This window comes from Condylura cristata, unplaced genomic scaffold, assembly GCF_000260355.1.
Source record: "Condylura cristata isolate star-nosed mole 26May11 unplaced genomic scaffold, ConCri1.0 scaffold00019, whole genome shotgun sequence".
Lineage (NCBI taxonomy): Eukaryota > Metazoa > Chordata > Mammalia > Eulipotyphla > Talpidae > Condylura > Condylura cristata.
Genome location: NW_004567120.1, coordinates 21,443,325 through 21,471,268, shown reverse-complemented (window position 1 = coordinate 21,471,268; position 27,944 = coordinate 21,443,325). Strand labels below are relative to the sequence as shown.

At 36.6% G+C, this 27,944-nt stretch overlaps 1 protein-coding gene across 1 annotated transcript; it reads right to left on the bottom strand.

The window, feature by feature from the left end:
* Nucleotides 1–18,617: 18,617 nt before the first annotated feature.
* AGTR2 (angiotensin II receptor, type 2) lies at nt 18,618–21,514 on the bottom strand. The gene is made up of 3 exons (XM_004685728.1): nt 21,403–21,514; nt 21,189–21,250; nt 18,618–19,977 (listed from the first exon to the last, which is right to left on the bottom strand). Exon 3 carries the CDS (start codon nt 19,939–19,941, stop codon nt 18,853–18,855), a length of 1,089 nt encoding a protein of 362 aa, XP_004685785.1. The 5' UTR covers nt 19,942–19,977; nt 21,189–21,250; nt 21,403–21,514; the 3' UTR covers nt 18,618–18,852.
* Between the last annotated feature and the right edge of the window lie 6,430 nt (nt 21,515–27,944).

Below are 27,944 nucleotides of genomic sequence, written 5' to 3'. Positions count from 1 at the left end.
ATCCTCTTTTCTTCAACAGTTATAACTGTCATTTCTGTTTCACAATGTCTTATTGTTACAGCTCTTCCATAATAAGATAATGATGAAATTAACAAAAAATAAATAATAATTATAACATCAGCAACACTGGGATTCTTATTTTCTGAAATTCATGACTAGCATTTTACCTTCAGAAACACTTTTTAGTCCTCCTGATCCTGTTTCACTATTTCTTTACTAATATAATCATAATCACACCAATCTACTAACTAATGACAACAGTACAGTATGTATTTTTAAAACAACTTTTTTATTGGCATATACTATACCAACCAAACACTTCACATTGTAAGCATATAAATCAGTTGCTGTTAATATATTCACAAACTGTGCATAATCAACATCTAACTCCATAACATTTTTATTATCATCATAAGAATCCCCATACACTCCCAGTTTCTCTCTAATTCCTTCCCTGGCAACCACTAATCTGTCTGTCTCTTTGGATTTTCCTGTTCTGGGCCTTTCATATAGATGAAATCCCTACAGTGTGAGGCCTTTTGTTTCCAAATTATTTCACTTAGAATAACAGTTACAAGATTCATCAATGTTGCAGAACATGTTTACTCAGCATATCTGTATGGTTTTACAAATTTTGTTTATCCATTCATCCATTAATGGATATTTGGGTTGCTCTTCCTCTTTGGTGATTATGAGTTACGTTTCTATCAACACTCAGGTACGTTCTTTTGTGTGAATATATGTTTTCAATTCCTTTGGGTATATACTTAGAAATGGAATTGATCAATCATAGGTTAATTTTATATTGCACTTTTGGGGGAAGTTCGAAGTTGTTTCCCACAGTAGCTGCACCATTTTACATGTATGAACATTCATGGATTCTTGAGCAGTTTAACAATGTATACGAGCATTCCCATTTCTCCACATCATCACCAACACTTGTTGATGTTATTTCAGTGATCCTAAAGATTGTCACTTGCTGTCTCATTTCAGTTTTGATTTGCATTTCCCTAATAGCAAATGACACTGAACAAATTTTGATGTGCTGGGAGAGTATTCATGCATCATCTTTGTAGAAATATCAGTTAATTCAAGCCTTATATCCATTTTCTAATTATTGGCTGTCTTTTTGTTGTTAAGATGCTCTTTATACACTCCAGATACAAGCCCCTTTTCATACATATGATTAGGAAATATTTTTTCTTAATTTGTGGGTTGTCTTTTCACTTTCTAGATATTGTCATTTGAATCAAAAATGATCTTTCATAAATTTTGATGAAGCACAATTTATTGTTTCTTTTATTGCTTGTTTCTGTGATATTATATTTTTTTGCCATTTTGTTATTTAGTTTAAATTTTTTTTAATTTAAAAATATGAAAGTTCTATGGAAGCTTTATTTTTGCTTAATCAGTGAGGTTACATTGCTTTCCAATACTGTATGTTTTCATCCTCTTTCTTTTTATTGATTTACTATGTGACCACTACTCAGACCATCAATTTGACTTCTGTCATTTCTTTTCTGTTTACTAGCAGGTTGCAACTTAATTGAGCCAGTTACTATTTTTTCTAGGGTATATCTGTGATCTCGTAGACCATTTTAAATAGCTAGTTTTATGTCCCTCGTTACTACTTCAGTTGAAAAAGAAGAAAGCACATTTGAGCATACAGAAAAAAATTTTTAAGTAGTATTTTATTTTTACATCATTTTGTGCATTTTTTCAACTCAGTTGTAATCCCCATGGGCTTCCCATCACCAAATCACCCATGTGCAATCACCATAGTCCAGTGTCTTTCCCTCCCCCCACTATTTTTGATCCCATACTCCACCCCCATAAAATGTCTCTGGTAAATAGCTGTTCATCATTATTATTATTTTCTCGCCTGGTCCACTATACTCCTACTATGAGTAAAACCATCCGGTATTTTTACTTTTCTTTCTGGCTTATCTCACTAAGCATGATCTTTTCTAGCTCCATCCATGTTGCTGCAAAAGGGATATGTTTTGTTTTTGTTGTTGTTGTTGTTGTTGTTTGGTTGCTGAGTAATATTCCATTGTGTATATGTAGCACATCTTTTTAATTAGCCATCAACTTTTGGGCATTTGGGCTGTCTCCATGTCTTCCAATTGTAAATAAAGCAGCAATAAACCTGGGGGTGCACGTATCTTTTTCAATCAGTGTTTTTGTGTCTTTTGGGTAGATACCTAGAGGAATGGGATTGCTGGGCAAATGGAAGCTCCATATTTAGCAGTTTGAGGAATCTCCAAACCATTTTCCATAGTGGTTGTACTCATTTGTATTCCCAACAGCAGTGCAGGAGAGTTCCTTTTTCTCCACATCCTCGCCAACATTTGCTGTTGCTAGTTGTTTGAAGATGTGCCATTCTCACTGGGCTGAGGTGGTATCTCATTGTCAGAAAAATTTTATTACAGAAACATTTTCAGTACAATATTGGATACTGTATTAGTTTTGAAGAATCTCATTAATTCACACTTCATTATCTTTTCACCGAAGAAAACCTCTTGTATTCCCAATTCACTCAGATACCTCCTACCAGGTAACTAGACAAATTGGTGTCATCTGTAACTTTTCTTTCCTTTGAAAAAATGCCCTTATGGACTCCAGTTACCTAGTATCTCTCATTTTAACTGATATGAATGGCCCCTGAAATAATCCACCATATCCTCTTGTTCATGACACTATTGCACTTTTTATTATATACTAACTTGGTGACTTCCTTTATAGATTAATTCCATGGCATTAGGGCTCTATTGTATATAGAGTAAGGAAGAAAGGCCTACCACATAGTAGGCACTGAGTAAATGTGTTTTGGGCTTTTAAAAAATGAATTTTAATTTTTGTATGACTTTTGGGCCTCATTTCTGTCTCTTTAATACATTGTGAAGGTCTCGAAGGTAGGAACACATCTTTTCATCTCTGTAATCCTGAGTTAAAAACATTCCTAACCCATTTTATGGATTCATTCAATTTTTGATGAATGAATGAAAAGATGTACTTCTCAATAAGCAACAACTATGAACTGATTTTATGTTTTACTGAACTTCTCAGGCAGATTAATTTTATTGACCAATCTCAAGTACCCTAATTCCTCTTTCTGCCTGCTCAAATTTGTTTTTGAACTCCTCAGTGATTTATTTTTTCCCCAGTTGAAGACTGGACATTTCAAATAAGGTACAGCTCTAGAAATCATATTCCCCCTTACCCCCACTCACAGAAATTTATTGTTGTTGTTGTACTTAGTGATGATGGTTTGTTACTTATTTACTGACATTTCTGAGCTAATTCTTTAAAGTCTGTATTCTTTTTTCATGTATGACCATTGAAGTCTCTGCTTGGTTAGTTCAGTGGTAGCTAATGATTGGACAAAGATTTCATTAAGCATTTGGGCCAATAAGTCTCAGTCTTTGCCAGGGGCTGTGTGTGCATGTTGGGGAACAATTTCAACACTCAGTCAGGCAGTTTCCAGTTCTGCTTTAGCTTTCATTTCCTGCCTATGCAGAACGTAAAGATCAGCCAGAGTTGAAAGCTTAATGCCTTCTAAATTCTTTCCTGAGCATGTGCACAGCTGTGCACACACAGCCTTGGGCATGCACACAGACTTCGAAAGTTCCAGGATTGTGTCAGAGCTTTTCAAAGCCCCTATGGACCTCATTTCCCAGCTTTTCTTTTTAAACTTTCTGGTTAGTCTATTGTTTGCCCCAACTGTTGTCCACAACCTCAGGCAGCTGCAATGTTAATTACTTCCCTGTAATTGGTTTCAGCAATCACCCCGGAGGAAAAGGCTTTTCACACTGAGTTAGCTCTGGGTCAGGTCAAGTAAAGATAAGTCTTAAAACTGGAGTTATTCACAGAACTGTCAGAGAAATCAAATAACAGCAATTTGCTGAAAGGGAGAATTTGAAAGAGCTCCAAGCTCATTCTGATTCCATGGCCTGCTAGGCTGCTGGTTTTCTCCATGGTTGTGAGCTTGGGGATTTTAAGGCTAACAGTGGAGATTTGGGACAGGGGTATAAGAATAAAGCATGTCGGTATGCCACAAGACACCATTCTTACTGCCACTCTGCTTGGGAAATTTCAATTCCCAGAGCCCTGAAAATGTGATTCTGGTCATGTTTGTCAGTGTTCTTATTTATCATGGCGGAGAAGATTTCCAGAGGTCCTTTATCTGCCATTCCCACTAACATCGTTCTACTGGGTTTACTTTTAGAGAAGACAATGTTTACATAAAGTTGTATCTTATATGTGAGTGAAATTGATAAAATACATTTTGAAGTGCAAATCGACCAAAATATTACCCTCCATTATTTGTTTTGATGTATAAAATATTTCATCTGTACTGCCGATTTTGAGAGAAATAACCTTCTTTTTAAAAGCCTTAAAACATATAATAATGACAGTGAAAATAACTTTCACAAAGGTTTTAAGACAATATCGATCTCAAGTACCAAGGGTTTAACTAATTATTTTTGACATGAATATAAAAGGGGGAGTGACATGCTACACCTTTGTTATTTTTGGTCAATAGGTTATTTGTCTTGCATAAATGCATAATATTTTTCTCCACGTTCATTTTTACTTAGTAACTTATAGTGACCATTTGTGTCAATAAATATCTATATCTGCATTTTAAACCTCTTAATTAATAGATAATAATTAATTTTGCTTCTCTTTGCTTATTCAGCTTTTTACCTTTCAAAATAACACTGTGATGAACAAACTTATATGCAACCTTTGTACACTAGACAAATCATTTCCTTCAGGTAAATTTATAGGACTGAAATTCCTGGATTGAAAAGTATCATACTTCTAAAATTTCATTTATATTATTCATTATTACTCCATAAAATTTGAAACAATTTGGGCCCTCCCTGGTGGCGCAGCGGGTTAAAGCACAGCACTAAGAAGCAAAAGCCACTTGCGCATGAGTTCGATCCCCGCCTGCCCCGGAGGTGACCACATGGTGTGGCAGACCTCTCCTGACCCGCCCGCTGCTCCCCTCAGCAGTGTACTTCGTCGATCTGCCTGTTCTGCTCCCCACTCTGTCTCTGGTGAAGCCTCTCGCCGCCCCTGAACCTCTGACCTGTACCCCACTTCTGTATGTGCAAATAAATAAATCTTTAAAAAAAAAAATTTGAAACAATTTGTAACACAACTGTTAGCATGCCTACATACCTGATCCCCAAACTTTATAAACACTATGTAGCCTCATTATAATCTTTGCTATATAATAATTAAAATGGCTATTTTATTATTTCTAATTTTCTTTCCTTTATTAATGATGTTGGTCCTTTAAAAAAAAATGCCATGTTCATTTTTCCCTTTCAAATGGTCCATTTTAATATATTGGAAGATTAATCTTTTTTCTAATTATTTGCAGCTACTATTAAATGTATATTTCAAAAAAATTATCTCATACACACAAGTATAATTCTTTTCAGTTTGTACACTTTTTGCTTATGGAATTTAAAAATAAATTGAAATTACTCTGGAAAGACAAATCATTTCTTATATCTCCAGGTACAAACAGATTTGTGCAATTCTGAGATGGTTTTCTTTTCCTTTCCCATTTATGTTCATGTATCCTTCTATAATTTAAATAGAATTCATTATTTTCAAAACATCTTATTTCTGACCAAACAACTACAACTCACAGAGACTCAGAAACTACTGCTGCCATACTCTCAGACTGGTCCAAAAATACAAGCAGTCTGGGTTTGTTTTTGTTTTTTTTTTTAAGTTTATAATTCAAGAATATTCTTGTCTGTTTTCTTCTCCCCACTCAAGATAAATCTCATAATTGTTTCCATTTATCTAAATTTTTGCAATTTACTACTTCAATGTGTATACATAAATATAAGCTTATTTAAACACAAAAATCAAGCAAAAAGGGAGAAGAGGTAGGTGTAGGGGAAAAAGTATAAATAAATCACCAATTTCCTAAGCCTACTATTTCCCATCAGCAGTTCTATGATCAGGACTTTTTTTTTTTTTCTGTTTTGTTGATTAATATGTTACAAGTCTATAATAGTTCTTTCTTATGAGTTTATTTACAATTATTTATTTATTTTGCCTGGAACAGTTTAGATGTTTTATTGTTACTATTCATGAGGTACCCATAGGCTCCAGAGCTGGGCAGTTACAGCACTGGTCTCATAATTACCTAGCGCTATTTATATCTTTACCTATATTTTCAAATAGGATTTCTCCCCTCCTTACAGGGCAGCCCAGAGTGAACTCGGCTGCCTGTCGATGGGGCCTCACCTGAATGTTTAAAATTCAGTTATACTGCATGCATACACAAAAGGGTCAAATGGGTTTATTTACAAAAAAGGGGAAAAGAACAGGAAACAACAACTGGAATATCTTACCAGCTCAGCGGACTTGGAGCTCTGGTAACTAACTGAAAGCCCGGAGACATGAGGTCTGGAGAGCCGTTTGGAGCGAGAGCGTGAGGCCGCAATGGCGCCCTATTTATCCCACAGTGTCCCAGAATTCCTGCTTAGCTCCGCCCTTGGGTCCTCGCAGTTCTCTCCCTGGTACTGCTGGGAGTTGTAGTTTCCATTCACTGAATTAGGGGGTAGAGCCCACTAACCTGGGGTAGGGGGTGGAGTCAACGAGACTCTGCAGAGTTCCAGAGTTCTTTTAGGCTATCCTTCCCCTTAACACCCTCAGATTTGATTACCACAGTTTTCCTACCACCAAAGTACACATAATCCTCCACCATAATCTACTATGCTCTCCTCTCCCCACTCTTTCTTCTCTTCACCCCTCCCCCTTTCCTTCTCCTCCACTCTGGATACCTCAAATCAGTGGTCTGCTTTCAAAGTTTAATTTTAAAGTTTGTCTCTGACCTTTTCTTTGCTTTCTCTATATTCCATATGTAAGTGAAGCCATCAGGTGTTATCTTTCATTTTCTGGCTTGTTTCTCTTAGCATAATCATTTCTTCTGTGATTTCTTTAAATAAGTCCTCCTTCTTTTGTCTCCCTTCTCTCTTGCTTGAGCTCCCACAATACATATCCATAAGTCCTTTAGACTTTGTTCACTTTTATTCATCTTGTGTTTCTTTTTTAATTCTCTGACTATCATTTTGAATTGTTTCTCTTCCAATTCACTGATTTTTCTCCTTGGTCATGTCTACTGCAGAACACGTCTGGTGAATTTTCAATTCATTACTTATATTCCTCACATGCAGAATTTGTTTGGCTCTTGTTTCTATCTCTGTGATGACATTCCCATTTTGATTACTCATTTTTTTTTTCCTGAGTCATTTAGTTGTCAGTGTTCTTTTGTACATCATTGAGTTTCTTTAATTATTTTGAAATCTTTGTCAGGTAATTTATAGATCTCCAGTTCTTTTTGTTTCTAAAAATTTATTTTGTTCCATGGATTGGGCTGTGCTTTATCATTTCTGTTTGTGCCTTCCAATATTTTTTACTCAGTTATGCATTTGAAAAAACCAGCCACCTCTACAAGCCTTTAAATACTGAGTTCATAGTGAGGAGAATTTTCACCAGTCACCATGGTTCGTGATTCTGGGGACTCTAAAATCTGTTTGGGAGGAATGTGATTTCTTTGGGATTCTGCAATGTAATTTCCAATTAGAAAATTTTTCTGTTCATATTTGTATTTGGGAGCTCATAGTCTCTCTGGTGTTTAACTTTGGTTCTAAGGATCAGGATCTCAGATGCTATAGCAGCAAGCTACTCCCCTGTCGGTTGTTCTCCATGGTCACCAAGCATTTGAATTAAGCCAGTCCTCCCATCACCCCTCCCTCTACAAAAAGGCTCGAAAGATACAAGTTTCTCTGGAAGGTTTCTGAAAAGCTACAACATTCCATGCACACTCCATTTTTTCTGTCTCTCTTGTGGGAGAAGCCACAAGTTGGGTAACATCTATTGATGTCACCAAACTGTACTAATCTCTTTCTGGCTGAGCAGTCACCCCACTGCCACAAATGCCCTAACTTTCAGGCTGATAGCAGCCTCCAGGCCTAAAGGGGTTGAAACCAAACTGTGCTATGCCAGTAAAGTGGCTCTTCTTACCCATTTCAAAGTAATTGTTTCAAATTTGCATGCACCTAGGGTACTGATTTGGAGTCATAAAATCATCTTGGTTAGTATATTAGCAAGTTGATTTCTCTGTGAGGAAACAAGTGCAAGGATTAGGACATTTTAGTCACATTTTTTAAACCAATGTCACCATAATGCGGGTGCTTTTATTAGAATATATTAAAGGTATGATTGATTTGGGAAGAAGTTACATCATTATAAAGAGTGTTTTTATTCAAGAAGAGGTAATGCCCTTCCATTTATTCAATAACTATTTTTTGTAGTCACCATTAATATTTTAAAGTTTTCTTATAAAATTCATGCATTCTTATTAAACTTATTCTTAGATTTAATTTTTATTGTCATTGTAAATGGGATTTGTTTTCCATTATGTATTCTGCCTGGTTGTTGTTTGTGTTACTTTATGAGAAGTTTATTGACTTTTATGTATTGAATCATTACTCAACCACTATACTAAATTCTCTAATTATTAAGTCATTTGTTAAATTTCAGTACTTCCAACTGCTTGGGTTTTTCCTCTTTTTTTTTTTTTTCAAAGAATTCCAAACTGCAGTATGAGAATTATAATTTGTTTCTCTACAGCTATTAAGTTGGGGGGATTCTATGAGAATACTTAAGACCTATGTTCTCATCAAATATGCTTAGTACTTGATAGAGTTTATTACTATAGAAACTATGTTATAAATTATATCCCTAAAACTTATTCATCTTATATTCGAATGATTTTAATATTTGACAAATATCTGTTCATTTCCCTCACATTTCTGGCAATGATGATTATACAATTTTCATGAGTTTGGATTTTTATATTAATATTCCACCTATAAATTGATCATACAGTATTTTTTTTCCTCCGGTGTATTTCACTTAGCACAAAGAATGCATTAATTAGCTTGCCTATGGTAAAATTGCACAATGCATACAAATATCAAATCATCACATTTACACTACATATATATTTTTTATTTGCAATTAAATAATGCTGAGAGAAAAATATCCTGAAACTATTAAGTAGTCCCTTTTAGTTTTTCTATGTTATGTGTTAACAATCTCCTTAGGATTTTGTTTCTTATTCTTGGTTGAATTTATTCTCTCTTTCCCATGCCATTTTTTTCCCTCAGATGTTTAGTCATTTCTTAATTGTCTGTTCATATTTGTAGATGCAACTCTAGATTACTAGAATATTTTTCCTCAAGCTAATGGAAAACCCTTGTTCTCTTTTTCTACTAATACAAATTTCAATTTAGGCCCAGTGTTCCAGTATTTGTGATGTGGTGAGGAAAGGGTCTGTGCATCTGGCAGGCTTTCCTAAGGAATGTAAAAGTAAGTTTATTTTCTACATGGGGATTTCCCATTCACTTGGAACTTAAACATTACCTTGAGTAACCCTTCTTCTCTCAAGTCAGCACTTATTCTGAGTTTTTCACATCTCAATGCCCTTTTTAAAGAGCTATGCACATGGCATTAGCCTGTAGGCAAACTCCTGAATCATTCCAAGAGCTAGGATTGGCACAGGTGTTCTACTCTAAAGTTCACTAATTGACCCATTATCATGAACTATTCTTTCCGGTCAACTTCTTTTGACCATGAGGTTATTTGCAGTTCTGGGGGATAATCAACTTTTGTATATCCACTTGACCACTTCTTTGAGATTGCTGAATATGAAGTTCCAATGTACTATGTCACTTGTCTATTTCCATATTATTCTTCTCAGATATTCCTTTCTATTAATTGCATATCTCCTGGGTTTCCAGGTGCAGTATCTTTTATTTTTGTATACCACCTGTCATTTTGTTAGCAGACAGGCTGAGGAGCACCCAGAGACCCCCCCAAACCTACTTGCTCTAAATGGGTACTGCATAAAGAGAAACATAATCTTTGTGTGTAAGACTGTCAATACAAAAGAACTATAATACAATTAGTGTGCAATAGAAAGAAGAGAAGAGAAAGAATATAGTTAAAATAGTTTCTTTATGAAACAACCAAAGTTACCCATTCCCTCAAGGGTAAATAACCAGCCAGACAGGGTTGGCCCAAAGTGGTATCACTGGGCCAACCAATATCTTGCCACAAGTCTAAGACACTTTCTGGTGGGGACATATAGGAAAGGAACTGAAGGTGCCATGCAAATCTGGGACCAAAGGAGCAAAATCAAAATACAAATTAATGTAATGGCTGCCGTTGTCAGCCTCCCCACTGGTCTGTCTCACCCACATCTCTTTCAAGTGTGGTGTCATCCAACACCCTGGCACATGTCTAAGGCAAAGAATCAAGTATGGCTTCTTCACATATTTTTCTGCTTCAAGTGCTTCCTCCAAGTCTTCCACCTTCCAAGTCTTCTCCAGCCTACCCTCACTGCTCAGCATCTCCTCCTGTCTGTTGGTGGGGCAGGGATCTTGGAACCCACCGCCTTTCTATGGATATCACACTGCTACAATTTCATTGGAATATGGGCATAAAGAATCTATGCATCTATGTTTTTAGGAAATAAATGCATTCAAGAAATAATCTGATACTGAAAATCTTTTCACCCACCCAGTATCTGAACACTGTCAGAATACTTTGAAAACACTGACTTAGGATCATTGTTGATATAAACACTAACCGATTTTTGTATCATTTATAAATCACCTACATTTAGTTTAATGAAGAACCAAGTGAAAATAAAGATTCTTTTCCATGGTGGGAATCACCTACAAATAGTTAAAGAATATTTGCTAAAAGTAGTACCACTCATGTGGGCTGAAAAAACACATAAACTTTAGAGTATAGAGTAAACTATAGCTTAAAACATATAAATTTGAGAAAATCTTCAAATTTATACAGCTTGAACAACATGCATTTTTCTAAGCTATGGTCTGGATGTGAATTTATATCTTGATGGGCAATGTGTGAGTCCAAAAGTCTGAGAACCAGGAGATTCCTTTGTACAAAGTCTAGTCAAATAGCTGGCAAGCTACAGGTACAGGAAGAGCTGATATTTCAGTTTTAATCTGAAGACACTAAAAGATCTATGTGCCAGCTCAAGCTAGTGAGGCAGGAGGCAGTCCTTCTTATTCATAGGAAGGTCATATTTTTTGTTTATTCAAGACTTTACATTATTGGATGTTAATCAAGTTTAAATACACCCTTGTACAAAAAACCAGAACAATGTTTGATCAACTATCTGAAAACCTTGTGGCTCAATCATGATTACACACAAGATTAATTATCCCTTGCCATGGGAAGGGGGTTCATGGATCATGCGGTGGTGGGTTATTTAGGGGAACTACACCTGCGGGGAGAAATCAAATACTGCACAAAATAACTGCAATGAAAGAAAATTAAGAAATTCACAAAAGAATAAAAATGAACTATCCCTTGACAAATCCACCCCTTGTACGTCTGGCACCAAATAAAGTCATTAACAAGGTGACAAGTTCATATAACATGATATAACTTCTTGTAAAAAAAAAAACTAAAAACACAACAACCTCTTTCCTGCAAGAAGAGGTAAAGTCTTTGAGTTATATTCTTTTCCTTGATATTTCATAAATTAGTGTTTTGTAAAATTGACAATACATCATATTACAAGACTCAGGATAAGGGAGGAAGAAAATGAAGATATCCTATATCTCCATTAGATACACACAAGTGTTTTCATAACAAGTTAAGAAAGAAATACTAATGATAATTCCAGTCCTGTGTTTATAATTTGTCATTTGTCATCAATGGTTTTCTTAATGACACTAAGAGTCTACTTTTGCCTTTGTTTGGTGAATGCCTGCACACCCGAACAGTTTTGGGTAGCCAGATGCCCCTCAGTCTCATGCTAACATAATTACCCAACTCCTTTATTAAGTGGCTGATTAGTGTTTTATCAGAACTGGAATCTCTGGAGTGCTAACTTCTACAAAATAGGAGGGTTTCACTCGCAACTTAAACCAAATGCACGTAGCCAATATATGAATGATAGCCAGTGTGCAAGGTGAGTATTGCTATTTATTGGGCCAAGAGTCCCCAGTAGCTCTCCTCAAATCTTGGAACTATGAGCATCTAGTACATAAGCATCTCAGATTTGATGCTTGTATTTACATCTCTTCTCAAAGAAATATTATCAGGATCACCATTTCATGTTGATTGAGGAGGGTTCTTCCCAGCCAGTTTGGCGCTGCCCTTGTGTTCTGCATAACTATCAGTGTCTTTGTAAAATAAGTTGTTTTTCAATTGATGATTTAAGTCATTCTCTCGTTATCCTTACCTTTCCATCTGTCAGAGTCATTACAATGTTAATACATATAACATTGCAATAAGTCAGAATCATTACTATATCAATAGATATGACAATTAGAAATATCCAATATATATATATATAATGAAATGTATTTGAACATACATATCAGGCTATGGATTATCTGTGCTTTCTTTACTACTAGAAATCAGATCATTAGCATGTTTGAGCCTGATCATGTTAAGAGAGCCAATTCCAGATGCTCCAGAACTGGTTCAGAAAATCATCCTAAAAATTCTGTTCCTCTAGAACTACTTGCACTACCAGAATCTGTATTAGTCTACTGGAGTGCCAAAATAAAAATAAATATTATTTTGGTGGCTTAAAAACCAGATATTTGTTTTTTCATAGCTCTATCACCTGGAAGTCTGAGATCGGGGGGGCAGCATTGTCAAGTTCTGGTTAAATTCTTACTGGTTGTATATTGCAGCATTTTGACGAAGCGAAGTCTTCCTCTTCTTATAAAACCAAACCAACAGGCCAATGGGATTAGGACTCCAACTTATGACTTCAGTTTAATGTTTATTACTTCCTAAAACTCTATTTCCAAATACAATTTCATCTGTGGCAGCCCTTTCCACCTATGAATGAGGGTTTTGGACATGATACAGTTCATAACAATAGATAATGTCAAACCCAGGGAGATCACTTCAAATTGCTATCCACAAATATTTCAAGTTGTTCAGTCATCAAGAAACAGAGGACTATACTTTTTTTTGTTGTGAGAAGTACCATGTCAGAGGTAATCAGTGTAAGAGGTATATAGGGATCCATCTTTCAGAGAGAAGGCTATCACTGGCAATTTGGAGGCTTGACAATGGTCTGGTAATTCCAACTTTTCATGTAATGGATCTATGGTAATTGTAGCTCATACATATTGTTATATTTGGCTTGGGGATTTTTAGGAGGAAGCAGCTGCAAAAAAGGTCTTCTGAGAGGAAGAGAATCAAGAACTAGATTTTTAAAATAGAAGCTCATAGTTACAGAGTATATCCCACTACAGAAGTGTCACACACTAATGACATCACTCAAGATGCAACATAAACCCCACTACATCTGAATACTCTTTTTTTTTTTTTTGAACTTTTACTTCATTTAAGAAAGGAGAGCAGTGGTTCCTGGGATGGCATGTTCCTTTTCTCCTACTGCTCGGTTTCTCTTGATCCCTCCTGGCTCCATGGAGGTACCAAAAATAGATAAATAAATTTTGAAATGGGCTTGACCAGAAAGAAAAAGAAAACTACCGGATGGTTTCACTCTTCGAAGGAGTATAAAGGACCAGGGGAGAAAATAGTAATAATGATGAGCATCAATATACCAGAGACATTTTACGGGGGTGGAGAGGGGAACGGGATCAAAAACGAGGGTGTTGGAAGTGCACCCATGTGATGGCACATGGGTGCTTTGGTGATGGGAAGCCCACAGGGATTTCAATTGAGATGGAAAAATGCGCAAACTTTTGTAAATATAAACATATTTTAAAATAAATATATATAAGTAAATAAATATTTTTTTTAAAAACAAAGATGTGCTGTAGGCCTGGTCTACTGTGATATGCATCAAATATAGGTAACACTGGGAAAAGATGACATATATACACACATATATAGAAGGAGGGATGGAAAGAGACAGTTGTCACATTGACACTTCCAGATGAAAATTAAAAGATCCGACTCAGTCATTGCCATTCAAAGATCACATAACAAACAAGCAAAAAATAGATCATCTACTGATTATGACTATATGTACCCACAGCACACAGTTCTGTTTGGAGAGTTTTGTCCACAAATCAGAGAAGACTAATCGACTTTCGAACCAGTCCAAAAGTGTCATCACAACTGTCTTAACTTCAGACCATCTCCCCCATCTTTCAAAAGTTTCATATGTGGGGCCCTCCCTGGTGGCGCAGCAGGTTAAAGCACTGCACTATGAAGCTGAAGCCACTTCAGCATGAGTTTGATTCCTGACCAGGAGGTTACCCACATGGCCCAGCAGATCTCTACTGGCCCACCTGCTGCTCCCCTCAGCAGTGTACTTCATCCACTGCCTGTCCTGCTCCCCACTCTCTCACCCCCCGACCCCACACCTCTGGCTTGTACCCCAGTTTTGTAGGCATAAATAAATAAATCTTTTTTACAATTCCATATGGCTTGACCCCAGAACGACCATGTTGGGACTGTACGTTGGTCGTGAACTAGAATCATGACTTCTGGTCTTAAATGAATCCCTTCCCTGATTGTATTATAACCTGGTTATTTCTTGGTTCATAGTAATCTGTGTCCATTTTATACCTACATAGTAATCTTATCCCTTGCTACTAACAATGATGGTTTGTGTGGTAAATTTTTACCTATAGAGATAAATTTTTCAACATTGAGAAAGCTTCGATTCTTAGTAAAAGACACATGACAATAACTTCGGATTACAAAAAGAATCACTTTATCCCTGAAGAAAGAATTTCTGAAAGAATTTTCTGTCTGTGAATGTTGACAATTTATAGATATGTTTACACAAGTGAGCATCAATCTCTATAAGGCCAGCCAGTTCAGCAATAGAAAAAAGGCAATTTACTCCTTCATCCAAAAGAAACCAGGCTATCAGCTCAGATACAGGCCATTTGTTTTTGCAGGCGAAGTGGTTATTTTTAGTGTTTACAGACAGGTGTCCTTTTATGTGAATCGTCATTGCTGATACACCAATACAGTTTTTAAAATATTTATTTATGTATATAGGACTGGGGTACAGGCCACAGGTGCAGGGGCAATGAGAGGATTCCCCAGAGACAGAGTGGGGAGCAGATCAGGCAGACAGACAAAGTACACTGCTGAGGGGAACAATGAGTGGGTCAGGAGAGGTCTGCCGTGCCATGTGAAACACCTCCAGGGCTGGGGATTGAACTCACACTGAAGCGGCTGCAGCTGGCTTGCAGTGCTGTGCTTTAACCCACCCACGCCATGAGGGAGGGCCAGTATACCAATACTTTATCTAGAAATTAATAAATAATGAAGGGCTATACTACACTTATACCTGAACTTTTTCTTTATTCAGTCACCAAATGTTGTCACTTCAGCTTATTTCAGATTTTATTTTGTTGATGTGTGAAACACCATATTTCTCACTCTACACCCCTGTGAGAAAAATAAAAAAGGAAAGTCAAAATAGAATATGTTTTCCTTCAGATTGTGTTTTCATTTGATACAGATGTGAAAAGATCAGAAAACAAGGATTTTTTCCAATCATTTCCATTTAAATCTAATTTAAGTATATACAGATAGAAGTAATACTTGTCTTCCTTTCTGCAAATTGCAAGAGATGGATTGCTCTGGTTAACCTATGCCATCTCATTTCACAGAGCTGAAGTTCACATCAGCATTTTTGTTCTTGTAAAGAAATGTTTAAGGTGCCTGTCTTGCTTCATAAAAGGGATAGAGAGGGCACGAGAGGGTAGTTTTTCTATATATCATAGAGCAAAACAAAGGCCAGTGGAGGACAGGTGGCAAACTTAGCTTCATCCACGTGCCTCCTCTCTCCTTCTTTATAGAAGCATATATACAGTCTCCCAGAAAGCTGTAGTGTGGGATGTCTAAGCTGGAAGACTGGAGGGGCAGGTAGAGCTTATCAGACCATCTCTGAAATATGTGCCTTGTAGCCTAGGTTTCCTGCTTAAACTACTAATATGGCTATTAGGAGTACCTAGATTACCTGCTAGAGCCAAATTTAAAGATTATGAGGGACTCATCTTTGCTTTGGTTTCCCTATTTGTAAAATAAGAATCACTGCGGTAAAAATAATAATAAGAAGAAGAAAACAATGTATATAAAATGCTCACAACAGTATATAGCATATATTGCTCAGCTACCAGTAACAATCATTACTATGTGGTTCTTGGTGTTGTGAAGGTGAGCTGAAAAAAGGTGGCATCATGGAAAAGAAAAGGGATTAGGCATCACCCCAAAGTGTGACCAAGAATATGGTTTCTTTTGCTAGCTGAGAAACTTACCTGAAATTTATACTTTTTAAAAGAAAAGAGAGGCCCTGCCCCGGAGGAGACCACATGGCGTGGCAGACCTCTCCTGACCCGCCCGCTGCTCCCCTCAGCAGTGTACTTCGTTGATCTGCCTGTCCTGCACCCCACTCTATCTCTGGTGAATCCTCTCACCCTCCACATCTCTCTGGCCTGTACCCCAGTTCTATATGAATAAATAAATAAATCTTTAAAAAAAAAAAAGAAAAGAAAAGAAAAGAGAACATGTATACCTTTCAATAGTCCTGTAGTGCAAGTAGTGTTCATGTCCCATCTTCTTAAATGACACTTCCCCTTAGTCCTCTTAGCCCCTTAGTCCCAGGAAAGACCCCCTGCAATTGAAGCCTTGGGGAACTCAGTACTTGGCTCCATGGAAGTGGAGTCAGGCTTAAAGTCTCCAGCACTACATGTGGGGGAAGGTGTAGTGTTGCAATTAATATAATTATTCTTGAGGTAGAGGAATAGACAGAAACTGAATGTTGAAAGTGTAAATTGGTGTCATGGATTGAATGGGAGTTCTTGGATTTGGGAATGACTGAAAAGGTTTGGGGGTGGACAGTTATTATGAACCATTGGAGGAGCATGAAAGAGCAAATGAACTTAAAAAGAATGCAGTGCAAGAAAGAGAGGGATTTCAGAAAGTAAAACAGCCAGAGACACTATAGGTCTCCTACAGTCTTCTAGGCCATAATAAGAAAGCAGGGCTTCCCTGCTATAATTAATAAGAAGTTGTGGCTAAGGATTCAGTGAGGGAGACTAGAAGACTATGGCGAGATGCTAGATAAGGAATGAAACTGAGATGTATCTGTGGGGAATTTAAGGAAGATACAGATATAATAACCTATACTGGGAAGTAGTTAAAATTTAAAAAGTAAACATACATGATTTTCCAGTTGAAGACTTTATTTATACAAGATGCTTTACAAATTATTTAAAATGTGAAGTCATAGTTATATATTTAGCTGTTCATTTTTATTGATAATAATAGATTACATGAAATTAGGACTTTTCCATAATGTTGAGGAAGAGAATTGTTCCATCAATAGCCCTGGAACCTGGCAGCAATATCAAAACTTCAAAATTTTATTTCTACCTCAGAGGTCAGCACTGGTCTAAGACCTCCTAGATAACCTGGTATAATATGATTCTAATGCTAAAATCACTACCTTCTAAAATTAGGATTGATGTCCTAGTCTATATTAACACTAGGTAACTCAGTCAGTTTCAGGTACCATACAAATTTAAGTCCTAGTAGTGTTGAAAGGAGATCAAGTCCATAACTGGCTTCAAAGTGTTCTAGGGAATCCTAATTCTGGAACAAGGAGTATTCCTTAAGCATAGGCTAAATAAGATTACCTCCTTGGTCTAAATTTTAAAAACCAAGTTGCACTACCATGACAAGTAGATTTTTTGGATGATATCAAAGCTCGTTATTAGTGAATGTCTTTGTTCTCTTTGGGTATCAAAATCCCATTCTGGTCTAGCCATTTCCTAAGCCAGTTAAGGATTTATTACAAGTTAAAGCGTTAAAGAGTCTACCCAGATATTTTTGGGAAGCAACCCAGAACCAAAGCATCAATAAGTTTCAATCTCTTATATATCAAAGCTTATTATATCCAAAAGGTCAAGGATATAAAAGTGACCTTTACATTTTGGAACAATACACAGTGTTTAGTTACTATTTTCAAAAAATATCAGAGAACACAGAAATCTTCAAACAACAGTTAAAATGGATACAAAGTTTTTAAATGTGTTTATTAGCAGTTTAGTGAATGTGACATACTTAATTACAAATCTATTATATTTTTATATAACTATTAATAAGCTGAAGTTAGGAGTATACATGTGATCTATTCTATATTCTTAGCCTTATTCAATATGTAGCTATATCTCAAATATAAACTTATGCTCTAGTGAAATATAAAAGGGTTATTATGTATAATATTTTTTAAAGTAAAAGGCATATGCCTGAATAATTCAGTACTAATTTATTGCATTATACTTAATTTGGAAGTGCTCATGTCTCTTAGCACAATGTCTTGAAAATAATGCAATGACTTAAAAGAGTGGCCTTGGCTCAAGAGGAAAGCCTGATAAAAAGTGGTTATAAAAACCAGTAAAAAAAAAAAAACCTCCATCATTTGTCAAGGATGAAATCCCAAAATATCATTCACAATTTACTATTGATTATAATTTTAGATAAATCCCCAGTTACTTCTAAATCATGTATATGTCTCGCTATGACAGTCTCATACCAACAGACCAAGAAAAGGAAGGGGGTGGGGTGACAATTCTTGAAAGTCATTAGAGGATAAAACTTTTACATGCATTTGGTTCCCTAATCTAGAAGAGTGAGACAAGTTTCCATTAAGGGAAGCAACATTACTTTCCGAAAGCTATTAAAAGGTAATTCAAGGAGACCTCAAGTCATGAAGCCGTGTTGATAACCTGCATTCCTGCCTCACTTTTAAGACACAAAGGTCTCCATTTCTCTAAGGGAACTGCTTTTTCGGCACGACACACTCTCTCTCTTCCCTTGGAGCCAAGTAATTGGAACCCTAAACACACGGCGAAGCTTCTGTTGGAACCGGTTTCCAACAAAACAATACAGAAAGGGATTAATGCAGCTGTTGGTGAATCCCAGGAGGATGGCAAAAGGAAGTGCCAGGTCAATGACTGCTATAACTTCACAGCTATTAATGACACCCATCCAGGCCAGCGCATCCAGGAAGGTCAGAACATGGAAGGGAAGCCAACAAATGATGAACGCCAGAACAACAGCAGCTGCCATCTTCAGGACTTGGTCACGAGTTATTCTGTTCTTCCCATAGCTATTGGTCTTTAGTAAGTGCTTTCTGATTCCAAAATAGCATGTTGCTATGAATATTAAAGGGATAATAAAACCAAGGATATTTTTCATTAAGGCAATCCCAGCTGACCACTGGGCATATTTCTCAGGTGGGAAAGCCATAATACAAGCATTCACTCCTAAATATTCAATGGTTCTGACATCTCGGAAATAAAATGTTGGCAATGAAGACAGACAGGCCATACACCAAACAAGGGGGACAATATAAGAAGCCTGCCAGGGATTTCTTCTTTGAGACAGAAAGGGGTAGATGACAGATTGGTACCTATCAACGCTCATGCAGGTGATAAAAAAAATGCTTGCAAACATGTTCAGGGTCAGGAAAGAACCAAACACTTTGCACATCACAGGGCCAAAGAGCCAGTCATATCTGTAAGAATAATAGGTTGCCCAGAGAGGAAGAGTAGCCAGAAGCAGTAAGTCAGCCACTGCCAGGTTGAAGATGTAAATGCTGGAAACCTTTTTAGGACCCTTTTGACAACAAAACAGTGTAACCACAATAGTATTTACAAGAAATCCAATCACGAAAATAATGTAGTAGAGAACAGGAATCGCATCTAAATGCTTATCTGATGGCTTATGTGAGCAGTTAAAGGCCGACTCGTTGCCAGAGGTGTGCACAAGTCCAAAGTGAAGACTGCTGGTAATGTTTTTGCTACTGGTGGCCAGGGTGAAGTTGCCCTTCATATTGAAATGTCAGCAGCTCCTAATTCTTACTGTCTTCTGTGGGTAAAAAAAAAAATAAAACTCTCAGAACACAGAATTTTAGGACATTAATATTTTAAACGTCTCTTGAAAGCAAAAAAGTTAGCTTATTATAGAAAACATTATGAATCAGACCTTTCTTTGTGGAATAAGAATGGATTTCATTTCTTGAAAAGAGAATTTTCTCAATAGTACAAAGAATTTAAGGCAGTGCAGTATGAGAGACTAAAAACTCTGAACAAAATTGCATTTTCACCATCTCTTCTATCACATTTTCAAAAGGTTTAAAGAAAATTAATATTTCAAAAGGTTAGCCAGAATAGGAAATGTGTGAAACAAATAAGAAGAAACCCAGAAATAATACAAGCTAGTATTTCAAACACACCTCAGCACATATCTCAGTCTGTAGACTTTCTAGAAACCACACTGCTGTTTGCTATTGCATACAGAAATGCCTTATTCAAGCAACTAATTATATACAAATCATTACAGCTCTGGAAAATATAAGGAACATAAGCTATGGAAAAATAAGTGTGCAAAAGACTGAAGGAGAATATGCAAAAGGATCATATTAGGATAGGAGATTATGATTGGTTTTTACTAATTAAAAATAATTGTTTACTTTCCATTGTTCTCACAATACTAAAATAACTGAGAGGAAGTTATGAAATAATGCATACTTCTAAGAGTCCTCTGCTCACATTTTAATAGACTACTATTTTTAGATATAGGTATTTAAATTTCATCGATTTAAAGAAAATCCATTTACTTCTTCAATTAAGAAAAGAAAGAGAAAAAACAACCAAATCTGAGTTAGGATAAGGCAGAAATAGTTTTGAATACTCAGTGAAGTAAGAATTGAACATCAATAATTAATCATGATATAATTTTATCATGTTCGTTTGCTATAATTTTAATTTAATACAACTAAACATGACATTGCTACGTTGCTCTTAAATCAACAATCCAGTTTTTGTGATACTTTTTTTTAATTAGCGCATTATTTTAAAACAAAAGAAAATTAGCTGAAGATAAACACAGGAAGGGAAATACTATTGCTTTTGATACTATAAGATACATAAATAAACTACTCAATGAAAAAAGTAAACACCAAGGAATCTCTTAATAAAAAGCAAAACTATCACTTTTATCTACAGCTCATTCTCTCATAATCTTGACTTAACAAAATAACATAAAAGAATCTAAAATAAACCCACTTGAAGACTTACTGGTTGTTGGAGTTTAAAACTTAGTTATCATAAATCAGCTTGGCTAGTTCCTAAGTGCACTCCTGTAAGAGAAACAGCAGTTAAATAATTTAAGAGTTTTGCAAAATACAGTGTTAAAAGACAGGAAAAAGGGAAAGTTCATCCATAAAAAATATTTTCATTTAATGTATGTTCTACTTTCCACATAGAGTATATATAAACTGTGCAGACCTACCTTAAAAAATCAGGCTGAAGAATGCTTTTAATTCTGTGCTTATTCGTTCCCTTAGACTCTGGGACGTAATAGCACCAGATCTCTGGTTTCCTTCTTATATGTTCGGTCTGTCCACTGGGAGCCTTCAACCTACATAATTCTAGGGCTGACTTATGAACACTTGCCAGCTTTCCAGAGGGTTTTTTTTTTTTTTTTGGCTGCAAAACATTAATCTGAAATTCTCACTGTCTCCAATCATAACAGCTCATTCAAATAAATCTCAAACAAAAAAATGAAGTTTCCACAAATGTGTTAGAGAATTTTGAAGTCAGTGGCTTACTTTAAAAGAAGAATATAATTATTTGCAGAATTTTCTCTTTCTTTTTCCCTGATAATGGCATTCTAAAACAAGTTAAAGAGTGGAGACTAGGGAGTTTATCCTGGTAGCACAGTCTTTGTCCACCAACATCTTTTGCAGTTTTCATGACTTTCTGAAATGTTTACCCCTGCTTAATAAAAAAAAAAAAGGTAGCAACTTTACTTGATACCTATAATTTCTAAAATTTCTCTATTGTTTTAAGCCACTTTGTTGGCTTGCTGCTGGAGGGGTGGTGACAGGGTAACTCATGTCTTGGGGAAGAGGTATTGATATTTTCGTCTCCTTTCAATAGTCCCTATCGAAATACAAAGCACATGAAGTGAGAGTCTAGGCAGCCACCACAGCCTGCATCCCTGTAGTTTCCTTTCCTTTGGGGCAGGGATGACCAACTCGACACCATCAGTCCAGTTGAAGCAAGAGTGACAAAAGTAGAAAAGATAAGAACAAGTGATGGTAGATGAAAATAGCAGCTGGCACGGTTTCATGCCAAGCACTGTGTTACCTGATTTATATTCAGAAATTTACTGAAGAGGCAATTTTAACATTCTGATGTTTGCAGGGCCTCTGGAATACAACTCCCAGGCTTCACATACTCAATACCATTTCCTAACTGTATGACCTTGGCCGAATTACTTTCCTTTCCCATGTCTCAGTTTTCTCATCTAACAAATGGGAATGAATTTAATTACATACACCATGAAGATTCTTTTTTATGGAGATATAGTTGGCATATATCATATTTGTTTTAGGTGTATAACACAATGCCTCAACACTTACAGACACTGGGGAATTTCTACCACAGTAAGTCTAGTTAACCTGTCCACATAACCTGGATCAACCAGTCATGAGGATTAAATGATTTTCATCTATTTGAGGCATGTAAAACTGCCTACCACATGTAGTTGTTATTGTAGGTTTTTACTATGACTCCTGTTCTACAATCAGGACCCCAAGGCTCGCAGAAATTAAATAAATAACTTTTGTAAGGTCACATAGCTATTAAATGAGGACATTTGAATTTAAAGGGAGTAATCTAATCTCAGAGACCACTGGGAGGGAGCACTGGCTGGTTTTTTAATCTCACCCTTGTCCTGGCATGAAGAAAACTTGCAACATTTACACAGAAAGTCGCTACTGACAAATCAGAAACTGTTACAAAAATGCTTAAAAAAAAAGAAAAAAGGCCATCAGTTTGGAGGATTGTTACGTGGGAGAAAATACTTTTCTAAATTGTACTCCCCAAATGGAGACCACAGGAACTAATACTCATTAAATTGAGTACAGAAAACCAGAGAACCTAGAAAGTTTGCATGGGTATAAGGATTCCAATAATTTCTATGGATCACATTTTTTCTGACAGCAGAAAAAACAAAGCCTGTCCTTTCTACAGGCTGCAGGTACAGGAAGGTAGGTTGAGCAAGTAGCTGGGGACGGACCAAAGTAATGAGTTCAGCAGGAGAGCAATGAAGAAGCAATGGTGGATGGCAGAAGGTAGAATTATGAATGACGTAAGACAAAACATGGCATCTGACATTTGTCTGTTTCAGTACCAAAGCAGTCAGGCAGACAGAGCCAGTAAGAAGAGCTCAGCCCTGCCTGCGCTGGCACAACACCCTTTCAGTGTTTCTTTTGGTAGATTGGCTTTGAAGATGGAGAAGATATCCCTAATATACATACAGACTGTTCCATTAAATCGCCAAATGTTTTCTTCCAATGCTCTGGACAGATTCAGGTTGAGGCTCTGTCCAAATGATGGAAAACTGATGTTTCAGAAACAACTGAGTGGGCACATATGGTTATCAGCAGAGAGTTGAAATGGGAACTGGTTTCACTCTTGAAACCTCCTCTCTGTCTCCATTTCAAATGTTTGTGTTTGCCACATACAGGGAATTTTCCAGGCCCGAGCCTCCTGAGTGGTCACGATGGGTCAGATTCTCACCCTGCTCTATTTCTAGCCCCCTCTCGTGTCCCTAGCCATGAGACAGCCAGGAGGTGAGCTATAAACTTTGAGAGCAAGCAGCAAGCTTGCCTCTGGGGGACATAGGCTTGACCACCCTGGAGGAGCAGGGGACCTTGTCTAGAACTGCTGTCCTTCAGTACAGTAAGTTCTGACGTAAGTAAAGTTTAAAGAGGCACACTTTTCCCAGAAGATTAAAAGGGCACTTACTCTGTTTCTTCATAATTTTAGGAGAAAGAATTTTCACAAATCAAAGAAAGAAATTGTAACTATAGGAAATTAAAGTGAAAAAAAAACAAAGAAAAAATTGACATCGCTTAAAGCAAGAAATACAGCATATTATTGGTTCAGCAAAGAACTCCAAGTTAAGTCAACAATGTAAATATGCTTCAGAGTCAAATAAATGGCAGTCATGGGAAGCAGTACAATACAAAAAAAAAAAAAATCCACTCTCCTGAGGCAGGGGGTTATTTTCCTGCTAGAAGATTGATTTTAGAAGCCTCGGGTCATTTGAATAAATTATGCAGCTTTTCAACACAAGTGCAATGTGCCTAGCAGAGTTAAACAATGGTAAATCACATTACATTAATATGTTTCTAACAAACACCTATTACTCATTGTAACCTCACTTAAAAATTTAAAACACAAAGTAAAAAATCTAAAAAGATGTTTTGACAGGAACTTCTCCTCAGTGAGAAGGATTTAAGGTAGGGTTCAAAAGAAAATCTTATATGCTATCAATACCACACATCCCCCACCTACCACATACACACAGGTGAGGTGGTGAAGGGGCAAAGGAATTACACAGATGCAGAAGTCTTGATATACAAACCTTGCTTATAAAAGTGAGGATTAGTGTTGCATAAAATATGTATGGGCCATCTTTGTTAGTTTCTGTTCTTTTCAGAAAATAGATCCCAGCCACCTCTCTAAGTTCCTATCCAGATCAGTGTCATTTTCATTACTCCCAAATTCAACATAATCATGCACATATCACTTATACCTCCATACCAACACACACCAAGTTTTCTTCATTTTAACACCAATTTTTCCTCAGGTCACTTGTCCATACGGAAGCCTTGCTACAATTGTGACTGAACTTCACCATCCCTGAAAGAAGGGAGTTAAGATTACCCACTATTGGTGCATCCTGCAGTTCTTTTCTGTGCCTCTCTCTATATTCTAAAATAATGAGAACAGACATGTCAGGATGAAAGCAAATTAGAAAAAAAAAATGTCCTTTAATCAGAGCTAACAATCAGGTTGATCATTGTGTTTGTATAAGCCAGACTAAAAATTCAGTAAAATTACCTATATTAGTGATTATTTGCAGCAAATTAACTGTCTGCCTAGGCATCACGTCACTGAGAAGACTATTAAATCAGTTAACTAGGTGGAATCCATGTAGCGAAATAAGTGGCTGTCTGACTCAGTACATTCCTGAGATCAGTAGTTTCCAGCTGAATCTGGTCCCAGGGACTTGAGGAGAAGGAAGTGTTCCAATTTCCCTTTGCCCCAAAGGATTCTGCAGGCCTATGCATCAAGTTCAGACCAGAATCTCACAGAACGGATCCTAGTTCTACCAAATAGCATCTCAAAGGCTATGTAACCCAACTGGTAGAAAAATAATGTCTGCATTTTTTTGGGTTTACATTCAACGTTTCATTAACCAATCTGACATTTGCCCCTACATAACTGACTGAATTCATTACATAGAGTAAAGACAATTATATTGAGCTAAAGACACTGGAGGAAAAGCAGATATTAAAAAACCCACTGCTTGCCCCTATTTGCTAAAAGCAAGACATAAATTTGTCAACATGTCTCCCTTTCCTTAATCAGAAAGGAGAGAACTCTTAATGACCAGGAGTGAACCAAGAGGAATCTACAAACCTTACCAAATAATCCTTTGATCTTTCATGAGTTTCCCATAAGTACTTACTTTCTCACTCTAAAAGCCTAAACCCGTTTTCCTTTGTATTGTCTCTTCTCTACAAAGTTAAGAAGCAGCATAAACTCAAGTTCTGTTTACCCTTTGAAGTATTCATTACTGGGTTCTCCCATGTACCTGCATGATACATGTGTTAAAATCTTGCTTTTTCTCTACTTATTTTGTCTTTTGTCAGTTCATTTCATTGACCTGGCCACTGAGTCTGAAGGAATAGATGAAATTATTCCTCTTCTACATTTAGCTTGATTATATTATCTAAAGTGGCCAATTAATTAACTTCACCAGACGAACCAGATATCTCAGCCATATTGAAACAATACTTTTAAGTTGTAGGAATGATTGGGGAAAGATGGAATCAAAGTTGGATCTTTCAGAGGATAATCGATCAATGAATCATAAAATCTAGAGTTTGGCCCTCAGACTTCTGGTCCAGAAACTTGAACGCTCTTAGGTTACCTAGGTTCTCAGGGATGGACTCAATACAACAAATTCTCAAAAAAAAAAAAAAAAAGTGGTGTACAACTTTGATTGTTAATGTATTATTATTATTGCAATAGGAATATATTACTTTCCAATGACCATAAAATTTGTGTGCCTTATTCAAAGCACCCTCCCCCTCTATTTCCCAATATCAATAAATAGGGGAAACCTGACTTGATAACTCTGCACTCAGGCCAAGGAAACAGGTCCTGCGATCATTTTTCACTTTAGCTCTGAAAAATTCCATAGCAGACATTATTATTGTAGACTCCAGAAGGATGAGTCCCCCCAAATCATTCTCTCCATCAGTTTGGTCTCTTTAAATTCTAATTCCTGGTTGCCACCACATTCTGTTCACATACTATTTTAGCTATTACTGTCATCAATGAAGTCATAGTCAATTTACTGCTCCAAACAGCCTGGAAGCAATTCAAACTCTGAACAACAGACAAAATGAAAGGTGAAGAATGAGGCTAGGGAGAAGTAGTGCTTCACTCTCTACCTATGTCCACAACAAAGAGAAGGAAAGGACAGAACAGCATCAAGTCCCAGAAAACAGAAACAAAGGACTGCTTGATTCTGTTTTAGCACCCACAAAGAATAGAAACACAATGAAAAGTTGTACAGCTTTGGGTGTGCTTTCCTTTTGATAGCTAAAGCAGTTTAGAATTAGAAAATAGAAGAAAATGATCAAGTTTTAGAGTGGGATTCTGGAAGGATTCTGCAACTGTAACTCCAAGGAAGTGATAAGCGAGGAGGTTTAGTATTTCCCAAATCTGAGGCTGTTTTTAGATATCTTTCCCACAGGTATTTGGACTCACAGTGTTTTACATTTGTAAAACCTATAATTAAAGCAGACTTTTTATTGTACATAATTTGTCATGTATCCCCAAAGAAATTAATTCATGTTCAATATCTAGATATGGATATACTTCCTTACAGTTATAACATGTAGCATTAACATGCCTATTTTATATTGGTCCCCTTTTCTATTGTTCTTAGGATTTAAATTATTCACCTTTGAAAAAATATTTATTTACTCATTTATTTATTCATACAGAACTTGGGTACAAGCCAGAGTTGCAGGGGCAGTGAGAGGCTTCACCAGAGACAGAGCGGGGAGCAGAACAGGCTGACTGACGAAGTACACTGCTGAGGGGAGCAGCGGGCAGGTCAGGAGAAGTCTGCCTCGCTTTGTGGGTTACCTCCGGTGCCGAGGATCCAACTCACACTGAAGCGGCTGCAGCCAGCTTGCAGTGCTGCATCCTAACCCATTGCTCCACCAGCGAGGGCTCTAAAATATTCATCTTTTAATTGTTTTTTAAACTGAGGTATAATATGCCTACTGTAAAATTTACCCATTGAAAAAGCACAATTCAGTGGATTTTAGAACAGTCACAAAATTGTACAAGTATCACCACTAAACAATCCAGAACATTTCAGTACCTCTAAAAGAAACCTGATACCCCTTAGCAGTAGCACCCCATCCCCCCAACTTGGATGCTCTATTCTCCATTTATTTTTAACTTTAAAAATGAGCTGTAGCCTCAAAATTCCAAAAGACATTGTCTAGAGGGAAAAGAAAACAGATCAATACATAAATGAATGAACTTTAAGAACAACATTGCATTACTATTTTAATTGTGCTTTGGTTATTTTCAGTGGCATGAATCCGTGACCCCCACAGCTTGCAATAAACTAAACACTCATTCAGTGAACATTTAGTATCATTAGTGTAAGTCAACTTCCCCTTAACTGTATACATTCTTGTAAAGTTATTTGTACTAAACTCCCAG

What these genes read in the sequence shown, in the direction of transcription:
- AGTR2 (XM_004685728.1), bottom strand. Translation starts at nt 19,941, where the DNA reads ATGAAGGGCAACTTCACCCTGGCCACCAGTAGCAAAAACATTACCAGC.